We start from the raw sequence: 12,500 nt of genomic DNA on the forward strand, positions 1-12,500 counted from the left end.
CACGGCGGCCATGTTGGTATACCTAAACAATGGAACCGCAGCCATGTTGGTGTACATAAACCCAACTAATCCTCCAGGGATTGAGCCCTATTATCATGCAAACATTTTCTTTTGTTTCAGTAGGAAAAACAAGGTTACTGATCACCTGAGTGAAAACACTCTAATCTATACATGTAAGTGTCCTTCTGAATAGCAGTGAAATGAAGAGATGGACTTCTCAATGATAACTCCCGATGCTAAGAAAAAATCCTGGGCCAGTGCTCCTCACAGTCAAGTTGGTGCTCTGATTAAAAAAGCAAGCACTTTTAGCAAAAAATACCTTGTTAATGGTTTCCTGGTCAGGGTTTTCAATCCTATCCAAAGATGTACCTTCAATCAGCTCTGTCGTCAGGATGGTTTTTGATGTGAGGTCGTCAATAACCTCTGGTACATAATACTCGGGCATGCCTTTCAACAGTTCTCTGAAATCAAAAAAAGTATTTGGTGGAAACAAAGAAGCTGAACACTTCTATATTTTACTTATTATTATTTTTAATGCATTGACATTTCAAATGCCCTAGGGTGCCCCCCAGTTGGCAACTAAAATCGTCTGGCATTAGACAGAGTAAAATCTGTTTCAATATTTAACTCAAAAAATTAAATATTTTGGTAGAAACAAACAATGATTCTATATATTTTATTTATTTATTACTTTGCGTAACCCACTGACACCTCAAATGCCCTACGACACCCCCAGTTGACGAGTAAAATTGTCTGTTTCAATATTTACCTCAAAAAAGTATTTTGGTAGAGACAAATGTCCATTCTATCAATACTTTATTCAATTTATCGTTTTGTTTAAACCCTTTGACTCCCAAACCGGCCTAAACCGGCCATACTTAGTATTCTACTCTGTCTAACTCCAGACCATTTTACTCGTCAATGGGGAACCCCCCGAGGAGTCAATGGGTGAACAGTTCGTAAAGAGCCGGAAATTACATGAATCTTTTAACATTCATTGATCATTACAGAAATGCCCAGAAATGCACGTAATAAGATGCACAACAAAGTGTCCCCATACTTTTCTCCCCAACTTCAATTATCATACCCATCTCATGCATCTCAGAATATAGACAATTACTGACATCATAAAATGTCCACTAAACTCTGGACCTCTTGAGGAAATAAACAGCTGCATTTACCCTCACAAAAAAGCAAAAACAAAAACAAAAAAAACTAACCACTGACATCTAACCTTCTCGCTGGAAATAGTTGGCAATTGTTTAGACTTAAAGGGACACTTCCTGTTGGATATCAAAATTGGGTGTGAATCCAATTACATGCATTACTGGACACCCGGCCTGGTACGGTTCAAATGTTACCCTAATGAGTAGTCAAAATCTAAATCACATGGAAGGGTTATTCTGTAATTCAGATGAACAAAACCATGACTTAGAAATCAGATTTCAAATATTTGAGGGAGATCATTAACAGATTGATAATGGGTGGCCTACAGATGGGCCCCAGATCTCCACTGCATATCGTATTTATTGCTTAAATGAAAGTCACAACTTCTTCATGTTTTCATGCTCTGGTGAAGGTAAATCAACATTTCCTTTTCAAAGCAAGAATTAAACTAGGTCTAACAAGTTGGGTATATTTTGGGATACCGGTATTTTATTAACTCACACCTGAAATGCTTTGCATTCTTGGCTTCTCTGAGATAGTCAACTTCCCAAGCCATCTCTCTGCGAGCAACATCAATGGCATTTTCTGCATACAAACCTAGTGAACAAAACCAATGACCAACAAGCAAGTTTTTTTGGTCTGTAGACTGATATGTCATATGTCCAGGTTACTGTATTATTCTTACCTTCAGGTAAAACATTACTGACTTTCAATACCGTCATTAAGTTGTTGATATCACTATCAATACTTTCACCAACTCCAGGATACTAACAAAAGAGAAATAAACACCAAGAAAGCTATGTGAATGGACTTTCAACTCTCAATATTTAAACCTGATGTATGATTGTAAATTAGTAAATCTGTCACTTAATTCTGGAAACATGACCACTTCAAACATAAGTCATCCACATACCACGAATAGTTAAATTGATAAAATAAAATGTGATAAGTGCATTATCCAATAATATGTAACCTTGATTTCTTGCTTCTGAAAATAATATACTTTGGCCACAATTATATTTATTATTGTGACCAAAGTCTGAGCAATAACTTGCAAAGGTTCTTTAAGCATTGACACCTCAAATGCCCTTGGACGCCGGCCCCCAGTTGCCGAGTATTATCGTCTGGCATTAGACAGAGTAAAATCTGTTAAGCCTCTCTCTCTTAAGTCAATGGGTTAATGAACTGTTGCAAGCTGACCTAAAAAAATAACCCAATAGATTGAAAACAAACTAACAATATTCCCATCTATTTTCCCCAACAGGCTTCATTGTTTGTTGGTTTGTGGAGTTTCATTTTGTAACTTAAAAATAAATATAAGTTGCTGGAAAATCAAGCAAAACTTATGCTTTGGTGGAAAGCCCATACCTGTATTTTAATTGCCACAGGCCTCCTATCTTTAAGAACCCCCCGATGGACCTGACCAATGGATGCCGCAGCAAAAGGCTTCATATCAAATTCCAAAAGTTGATCGTGCCAATTGGCTCCAAACGCTTTAACAAGAGCTTTCTGAATTGAAAAAAGGAAAGTGTAGAATATTAACATACTTTCCATATACAATAACAATATAATTTAAGTCTTTCAATCTGGCAAACGTAAAGTTACTTACAAGCCATTCATTGTTTCAGTACCATGAAATGCCGCCTCATAGGATAAACATGAACTTAATTTTTACTAGTTCTCACTTAGACATAAAATGTTAATGAGCAATATTATGGTAGTTAACACACTGGAATCATAAACACAACTCTTAACCTCCAACTGCCATCGAGGCATGAAGTCTGCACTGTCACGAACTCTTTCAAAGATCTTCTGCAGTTCAGGTGAAATGAATGCATTGTCTACATGGAACAAAAATGACAGAAAGCACATGCACTTTGTAAAATCCAAGGAATACCTGTTAATAAATATGATGAGTAGAACTACAGAATAGTAAACTGTATATGGTACACTAATAAGAGTGTAAATATTTACATGCAAATGCCACTAAGGGATTAAAATAACTGGGAAGCCTCCCTGCTACATTAACCCTTTTTTTCCAAAATGGCCCCTCATAGATTTCACTCTGTCAGACGTCCGACAATAACATTTTATTCATCAATGAGGAACCCCTTTTGAGTGAAAGGGTTATGCCTGGAGAGCTTATTACAGTAGATAAATATGCAGGTGCTGCTTGTACTGGTGTTGGTGGTGTGTAATCCTGGACACAAGTGATGTTATGAATTTGAGGAGAAAAGCAAGTGGACACTTTGTGAAAGAAAAGCACTTGTGAAAGCCAGGTATACAGCCATCAAGTAGGACTATTCGTTCTTCATACTTCGAGGGCTTTTCTCTGGGGTTTCTGGTTTTCCTTCTGCATCAAAAGCCAGCATTCAGTTCATTCCACAAACTTGGAGGTGTTGTGCTCCAAAGCCTTGTATAATGATGCATTGGTGCAACCTTGCTGAGCTTATTGTCTTAGAATGTTTACGCGAGGTACTATTTTAATAATATTATTGTTCACTTCACTCTCACTGCTAAATGTAGCTGCAATAAACTTACAATTGTAAATATATGTTATTCACCGGCCGGGAGGTCCGTATTGGGAAAAACTGTGACCGAGGTCTCGAGTACGGCCCGAGGCCACAGGCCGAAGGCTGTACTAGAGACAGAGGGCACAATTTTTTCCAATACGGACCGACCAAGGCCGGTTAATAACATTTTTATTTATTTCTACATTCTATTTTTAGAAGGTAGGAGAAACTATTAACTTCACTCTGTGCTTAGCGTAGTTGGTTACCATGACCGTCGTCAGGAGATAGGAAAATACTGCCCGCTCCCGGAACCAATCAGATTGCAGGATTCTCAGGATACCGCCCGCTCACGATCAAAGAAATGAATAACAATCATTATCTCTAACCAACATGTACCTTGAATGCTTAACATTTGTCCTAACTTCAGTGCTGCACCTCTCATTTTGCAGAGTGTGCTTACGATTCTCTCTGCATTTGCTTCTGACAGAAATGGATTTCCAGTAACCTCAGCAAGATTGGAACCTGTAACAATAAAATACAAAATAAACACATTAAGACATCATAAACATGTATGAAACAAGTACTTGTTTTTGCAGTAAAACGTTTGAAGACATTTTTATTCCAAGTTATCAGAATTACACAACAAACTTATTAGACATGTTTGACAAAAGTTTCCTTTTGCACAAATTATGTTGGACAGAAACACATTACAACTATTACATGTACCTGGCCGTGACGTTTGTATGTGAACTAATTTTCTGAGAGTCAATCTCAGTTTTGACTCTGGGTAATTTATCCCGCATTGAAAACTCACTCCCAATTTACTACGTTTGGCTATGGTTCTGTGACATGAGATCATATCTAGACCCTCCCCTCCCCTAGTCTATCACTCAAAAATTAAAGGGTTTTCTTAGGTGTAACTGTCACCTATGACCTTTCTGATATTTTGTACATAATTTTCATCAAATTACTCCCAAATTCTGTGTAATGAATCGCACCTAGGAGTAAGCTGCACATATGGCAATTTTTAACAATAAAAACAGGCTAATATATTTTTTTCAATTACTGCCTTATTTTCATACAGAGGCCCTTAGTTTCTGCATTTTCTTTTTTATTGGTTGAATTATCAGAGATTTGACAATTTAAAATAATATACAAAATAATGGAGGTTGTATGTTGATAATACTTATTAATTATGTTACGAGGAACATGCAGGGCAAAGTAAGGATGTTGATACTGAGGCCAAAAAAAAAACATGCAAGGAGAAGCCTATACCTTTGAGAAATCAGATGTGACAGAACATCTTTTTTTTTTTTACCACAGTTATTATATGTCTTTCCATTGCATTATCATTACCTGGTTATGTACACAGGATTTTAATGCAATTTGTGTAGGTAATGAGAAAGCAGGGAAATATGGGTTTCAATTACCTGTCTTATTGAGTCCGAACTGTCTTTTTGTAACCTCTGCAAGTGCACCAAGACCCAACCCGGCAACCAGGCCTGTAATTAAAATTTGGTAACCACGCAAATTTGTATTCCTTTGTTACCGGTAACCCTTCCCCTCCATAGAGAGGCACTTATAAATAGATTTAACTCTGTCTAACCCCCAGATAATTTTACTCGTCAATGAGGACTGCTTCAGGGATAAACAGGTTAACAACATCCAAGTCCACTCAAAACTACACCGACGGCACCTCCCCTGTAACCCATAAATGTTTAGAGTGACACTTATAGATTTTAATGCCAAATGATTTCACTTCTAAATGGGGGCTGTTGTAGGGGTGAAAGGGTTTACAATATTTACAACCACTCAAAAACTACGTTGCCTTGATAAAAGAAGGCAAGCTTGTCATCCAGTGGATATGCTAATAGCAGTTTCAAAAGGTACAGTAGGCAGACTTGGTAAAAATAAGTAATGTATATGTATACAAATTTTGCACATTGTTGAGCAAATGTTTAACACAAAGTATTTCAGCCTGACTCATCCCCCAGACAAAGCTGTACCCGCATGGCAGTTGGCTACTAAGTACGTAGAAAAAATACTACAAATAAACATTCTTGTTCACCTGCACTGAAATGGAGAATTTTGTTTCAATGGTATACATCAACACTTACTGATTGAGTAGCAAAAAAATATATGTATATCACAAATTAGCCTGTAATCCGGGATCTCTTTAATTAGGCAACAGAACATTGATTTTGTCTCCAATGGCACCTTGTCAAAAGGTGCCCCAGACAAGAGCAAAATCAAATTTGAACACAAACAGCATGTAAAAGCCTAACTGAAGATCCAGCTGGTCTACTTCCCAAAACGATTAGGATTGCAAAATAAGCCCCTTTTGTTACTTTCCCTTTGGCTGCTTGGAGAGAAAGAGTTGTCTACTTATCTTTCCTGAGTTCACCAATCAGAACATGTGAAAAACTTGTATGTGTTTTCAACTGAACTTATGATCATTTGTCATGTCTCATATTTTAACCAGGCATTGTGCACTTAGCTGTACAAGGACTACATCAAAGAATGCAAATTAAAGTCCACTAACATACCACTGTAGTTGATTAGCCTTCCAACTCTGGAGGAAGGGACTGGTGTTTCCTTTGATTGCCCACTCAACTGAAGAGAAAAAAAAGGCAAAATACGGTAATGTCCCAACAGTCATTTCGTTACCGGAAAGAATAATCAAACTTCAATAACTGTCACCCTTCAGGAAAGGATGTTGATGCTATTTTTGTCCCTTCCAACAACCTACAGCTGTAAATCATGGAATCTGAGGAGAAATCTGAGCATCCTGGCAGCATTTGCCGATGGTAATTAGTTTAACTATTTAATTGGTCTAGACTTCCTAATGTACAAACAAAGAGATTCCTTCAGCACTTTGAAAATCTGAATTTGCAGACCAAAAAGTGAATTTACAACCAAAATACTTGTTTGCTGCAAGCTCCAACTGCCAGTTGAGCAGCACTCTGACTAATCTTTGGGTCACCTGTGGTTCCTTGTGTTTCCTGCCTCATTATATGCAGAAGTACACTAGTCTTGATTTTCGTTTGTCACAATAATTTGAGACACACCGATGTCTAGCAAATTATGTCATAATGTATGAGCTTAGTGTTACCGTTATTGACATTTCATAAAAAAATTGTGATTCTATCCATATTTCCAGATGTGTATCCAAAGGACACTAAGGCCCAACAAAATTCATTTTCAAGTCTTAGTGCAGGATCTGTACTTAATTATTCCAAAATGCATGATTTTACTTGACCAATAAATAAGTTGATTAGTAAATAATCAAAATCTGTATGTACATTTACCGTTTCTACGATGCCCAGCATCTGCTCGCAGCATTGTACTTACAATCTGTAACCTATAGTGACGCTTTTATAATATAATTTGAAAGGGATGATACTTCCGTCATTCATTCTAATAAATGGGATAATTATCATTACGTAACCTTAAAGTTTGTTTGAAGACTAAGCAAATGCAAAAAGGATTTCATTGCAAACCTTTTGAGTTGCAGGGCGCCTCGGACTTGCTGCTGGTTTCCTAACTGTCCTCTTCTTTAAATCAACCTTTGCTTCACTCGTAGTTTTAGCCGTAGTAGTGTGCTCTGGAGTCGTTGTATGCACGACCGCATGGCTAGCAGCGCTTGTAAACAAGCAACGTGCTTTACGATTGTGTGAGTGTGAACAACTTGCGCTTGATCGTAACATTCTTGACCGAATTTCCAGGCTTTCTGGAACATTTCCACGACATTCTGTCTGTGAAGTATCTAATCCTGAAAATGTACTGGAAAGAAATGTACAAGGCCTTAAAGTCGTCGAAGAACTGGCTTGTTTGGCGTTAACCCGATTGGGTGTACATATTAGTTTCTTCCATACACGTAAATGACCCTCTTTTATCATATTTTGTTCTGCGAAGGTGCGATGCACCTAATGATCAGAGAAAAAAGGATAAAGAGGCTCCTGAAATATAAAAACTGTCTTTCAAATTCATGAAAAGTCTGAAAAGTCGTGGAAAGATGTAAAAATATTCCCTTTTTTGTTCCTGCGTTACTAAGCGGTCAGCTGTTGTAGGTATTACGTTTTGTAATACCATTTATAGTGTACTTATGTCACTGCCGACACGAAATACTCAAGAAAATGTATATAAACAATAACAAGACAATCTCTTTTCCCAGGGTTTGCTCGACTCCCATGTACATTGATTTGAACGTTTTCTTGAAAACCTGCGATGAAACTCACAAGTGGGAGATAATGCATTTCTTAAGTACAGAATGTTTACATTCAGATAAGGACTAAAAAGCGTCCAGAATGAAAACATTTCGTGATATTTTCGTCCTTTGTTATTTTAAACGCAACGGAGCAAATAATTGGTTCGATATTACCTTGAGGTCGCAAATGGCAGAGAGGGGTCTTCAGTCTGCATTCTGATTGGCTATTACAAAAATGACCTCACTTCATTCTTCAATGCTCTTATATGAAAATTAATACATGTAATGGTCGAAAGGGCTTTAAGATGTAATTCTTTTTCTTTCTCAGGTACTTTCTTCAGATAATGAAGGGCAAATTACTCCGATAAGTAGAAAAATTTTGTTATGAGTGCGCCGGAGAGACAGAAAAATAACAACTTTGTCTCGCGAGCCGAGTACGAGAAGATGGTCGAAAAAGTTAAACAATGTGAGGCAGATAGACTGAAAGTAATGACAGATCAGGGTAACATAATGAAAGAGTTCAACAAAAGAATGCAAGTGCATCTTGAGGAGATTCGTTTGCTGAAAGACGTGAATCAAAAGCTACAAGCAGATCTTCAAGAGCTTCGGGATTTGACTTGTTATCTGGATGACGACAGGCAGAAGTGTCGAAAACTTGCGCGCGAGTGGCAAAGATTCGGACGGTACACAGCTTCTGTAATGCGCAATGAAGTCGCTACCTACCAAGAAAAGTTAAAGGTTTTAGAGGAGAAGCAAATGGATCTATCGAGGGATAATGCTGAGCTTAAGGAGCTTTGTCTATACCTTGATCGACAGCGTGAATCAGTAGCTATGGAGCATAGGACGTTTTGCAGTAAATGTTCACAGCGCATTGGGAGCGTCGAGAATTTATCTCAATCCGCACAAAACATTTCAGGTATTAATTGAGAATGTTTTTATGTTTATTTTACGCTTCCTTACGTATATTATTGAAAGGCTTGTCCAATAGTCAGGCCTTCATAAATTGTCAACATGCAAGAATCTTTCACATCTTCCTTTCTTCACGCTTAAAAATTGTCATTCTTTACGTGTGTTGAAAAAAAAGATACGAGATGAGTACCCGTTATTTGTACAGGACAAATCTCTGGAGAAAACGGTGATCATGAAAGAAATTCCCATTCTCAGAGGTTGGAAGCAAGACTGACCAACATTCATGTCGGAAGAAGTAACGAGCATTCATTTCCCGGAAAGGTAAGCTGTTGTGGACTTCGATTGGTACTTATTTAACTTTTGAGAACAACACATATCATCTGAGCAGAAATGTTGATGAACGTTTTGCACCTGATACATCCGATGATATGTGTACGTTTTTGATTGAGGTCCTAAGCGATTTAAATGTCTTAAGAATCGTTCTCGAAATGGAAAGGGGCTTCCAAATGTAAGTCGGAACCCCTGTTTCGATTTTACCACACAACAATTCATAAACAACGTGTGAATCAAAGCGATTAATGGCTAATCACCCGAAACATGAATTTCCCGTGAGAATTAGCGAAAGCACTTGAACCTATCGTCGGACAAACATTTATACAAACGAGACTAGTTTTTTCTATCAGATCAGATATTGCAATTGTATTCCGAGCGTCAAGACAATCCAAGGTCACTTAAGTTTGTAAAGATTGAGAGGTGTCTTTTTTATTGTATTTGGACAAACTGAAAAATTTCGCGAATGAAACTCTGTGTGGGCCATTGAAGTTAATAAACGCGACAAAAGATTTTTATATGCCTCTTAAGTCATTTGAACGCCCCATTGAGCTTTGTTGCGCACAGTTGTGTTGGATTGGGTTAGTAATAGTCTTCACGCGTACGTTCCACCTCTCGTGTCTTAATGTAATAATTTTTTCAGGCGCATTGCTAATGTCAACAAAAGGCGAAATCGTGTGGAATGTTTACCTCCACGCTTAGAAATATTAATCTACCAGAATCGCATTAAATGTTTAGCAACGTCTAATGAACACGGGGATCTTGAGTGTCAGAATCCTAAATGCAGCAAATGAAGGGCATTATGCCGGGCATTATGCCGGAAAGCTCACGCAAAAGAGGATATTGCTTTTTTTCAGTCTTCCAGTTATTTTAATGGCAAGAATCACTGGAAACATGACTGGATATGAATGGCATCATCCTTTAAAGTATTGGGTTTTATTAAAATTTTGACCTCAGATATTGCATTTCTAGCTTTCTAAATGGTTCAATCAATCTTGGTTATCAGCTCATATATCATATGACCTCATATGGAAAGTTATTGCATCAAATGTTGTCAAGAGGGAAACTGATTGGTTTTAAAGCATTCAGAATTTAGGGCAGTTTTTGCTGTCACACAAGTAAAATGTACAGTGTGTAGTGAATGGATTGTGACACTAAATACATGTATCTGTGAGGCAACCCTGCTTTCAATGATTGTGCATTCATGTTTCCAAGGTAAGCAAGCACCAAGAATTCATTTATTCTAGCTTAGAACTTTATGGCTTTGTTGTCGCTCACAGGTTATTACGATCCAGAGCATTGATTGGTGCTTTTTTTTCAAAGCACTATTCATGGCCAAGAAATGTCACATGTAACACTAAGCTTGCTTTTGTAGTACAGTTCTCTCGACTGGCTGTGCTACATGTAGCAGACATTTGTCTAGATATAAAAGCATAATATATACATTTGGCCAAGCCTAAAAGCAGAGCTCCCCTTTCGAACCCCAGAAACCTGGAAGCATAATTATTATGCTCCTGAATAAAGTACAAAATAATCGTCATTACTGTATACAGTTTACAGCGATCAAACAGATTCAAACACTTCTGAGCTGACAGCAGTAAACAAACAAGCGTTGCAAAAAATAACAGTAATCTCTTGACAACATTTTCTGTTTGACTGACGATCTTTACTCACTCTCTCTTTAGTTTAAAACAACAGCAAATAAAAATCTTACTAATTAAAAAGTCAACCTAAGGCGTAGTAAATTCGCTTACTCGACTGCAATTTCACAGTCAAACAGAGAAACTCACGACTGGACATCCATTTCACACAAAAGCCTGGAAATGTGATTGTTGAAATGTGTCAGAATCTCTGTCAACGTGGAATTGCAAATGATTTCAAGCCTTCTTCATTTTTTAGCAAGTTTTACAAAATATGTGAGGCAGCGAGGCACATATTGAGAAGGAAAACATTACCTGAAAGTTAACCGTTGTATGCAAGTGTTTTGTCTCTTGCTCCATTTCTCTCAGCGTTACGCTGATTTTCATAAAATATTTTCTCTTTTCCTTACTCGGCTCCTTTGGAGGCTTTTATTGCTTAAATTTCTCAAATTTAGTCGCCTCTTCTCTTGTACTCTTTCCTGCTCTTTATCCCGTTGCTTGTCACTATTGTGATTTCCCACAAGAAAAATGCAGGTTGCCAAATGCAACGCTGCCACTTGATTTCCCGCCAAGGAAAATTGCCGGAACACTCCCGTCCCCAGAGGCTCCCCTGCCTCCCCACCTCCACCACGACAGTCTGTATGTGTGGACGGATTTCTTGCATGGATAGATTTCTTTAAAAATCTTACCTATGGACTTTTCCATTGGCGCACTTTGTGTGCCTGAGCTCAGTTATGAAACTGTTTATTGGTCACTTTATCTTTTGCTGTTCAGTACAGTTGAGTAGCACTCAATATATTATTGTAGATGACAATAAATTTTTCTCTCCCTCCCTTTAGCTCATTGATCACTGAACCTCCCCCCCCCCAGTGACGAGTTAAATCGTCTTGGGTGAGAGTTAAATCTATTGGCGTTAGACGGAGTGAAATGTAGTATGTCTCACTTCCAGGGGTCAATGGGTTAATTTGGAGTTGAGGTTGGGTGGGGCCTTGTTATTTGCACTCAAGTTTTTGAGTCACTCCTGTGTGGCAGTGTTGAGTCTGCCCAGCAACTTCCCTTAAGTTTGTGGGCTGCCTTGCCTTTTGAATATCACCTGCTAAACAATACTCTTGTTCGATTCAGCATGTGTTGTTTTGAAATCAGTTTGCAGTGCTGGCAAGATATGCGAGTGTTCCTTTGTCACACAATCACACAAAGTTGCACAGGCTAATCCAACGCAAGGCAGTGCTCCCTCATTAACAGCACTTGAGTCAGCGTTTGCTCTTATCTAGGAGCTTGCATGTTTAACATAAAACGTGGGGAACAGACATTAAATGCAAATTTTAATGAAACAGTAATTTCCATGCAAGAGTTGCAGTTACAGTTGTGCAAGGCTGTGGTCTCGGATGAGAAAGTTAAGGAGCCCTTTGGGCTAAGGCCGCCTCCCGTGCCCAGTCCTCAAAGTTGGTCCCCTGATCAACCCATGAATTGATTATTAATTTTTAATAAGCTATTTTTGCTTTCTTAACAAATTATAAAGTATTTAATTTAATAACAACTGTAATTCAAGATTTATTAAGAATTATGCAATGAATGTTTTACCATTAGATATAATTAACAAACATGACTGGAACACAATCCCCGAGTTGTTAAAGGGTCTAGGTCACGCAATTTTAGGCAATTTCAGCACTGATCGAATGATCGTAGAATTAACTAAAATATCAAAATAACTGTTCAAAACTATATAGAAGAACT

General features: G+C 37.9%; 2 protein-coding genes across 2 annotated transcripts in view; one reads left to right on the forward strand and one right to left on the reverse strand.

Moving 5' to 3' along the window:
- Positions 1–7,728, reverse strand: part of LOC138026976 (atypical kinase COQ8B, mitochondrial-like) — a 13,046-nt gene extending 5,318 nt beyond the window's left edge. The window contains exons 1-9 of the mRNA XM_068874461.1: positions 7,181–7,728; positions 6,227–6,293; positions 5,111–5,182; positions 4,077–4,202; positions 2,923–3,008; positions 2,536–2,676; positions 1,853–1,934; positions 1,671–1,764; positions 320–461 (exon numbers count right to left, since the gene is read on the reverse strand). Of these exons, the coding sequence (XP_068730562.1) occupies positions 320–461; positions 1,671–1,764; positions 1,853–1,934; positions 2,536–2,676; positions 2,923–3,008; positions 4,077–4,202; positions 5,111–5,182; positions 6,227–6,293; positions 7,181–7,579 (1,209 nt within the window). The 5' untranslated portion in view covers positions 7,580–7,728. The remainder of the gene's footprint in view (positions 1–319; positions 462–1,670; positions 1,765–1,852; positions 1,935–2,535; positions 2,677–2,922; positions 3,009–4,076; positions 4,203–5,110; positions 5,183–6,226; positions 6,294–7,180) is intronic.
- A 414-nt stretch (positions 7,729–8,142) lies between these two features.
- The window catches only part of LOC138026657 (coiled-coil domain-containing protein 85C-like), a 12,724-nt gene continuing 8,366 nt past the window's right edge, over positions 8,143–12,500 (forward strand). Inside the window, exons 1-2 of the mRNA XM_068874094.1 lie at positions 8,143–8,803; positions 9,002–9,117. Coding sequence (XP_068730195.1) covers positions 8,272–8,803; positions 9,002–9,117 — 648 coding nt within the window. The 5' untranslated portion in view covers positions 8,143–8,271. The remainder of the gene's footprint in view (positions 8,804–9,001; positions 9,118–12,500) is intronic.

The sequence above is a fragment of the Montipora capricornis genome, chromosome 12 (genome assembly GCF_036669925.1).
Source record: "Montipora capricornis isolate CH-2021 chromosome 12, ASM3666992v2, whole genome shotgun sequence".
Taxonomy (NCBI): domain Eukaryota; kingdom Metazoa; phylum Cnidaria; class Anthozoa; order Scleractinia; family Acroporidae; genus Montipora; species Montipora capricornis.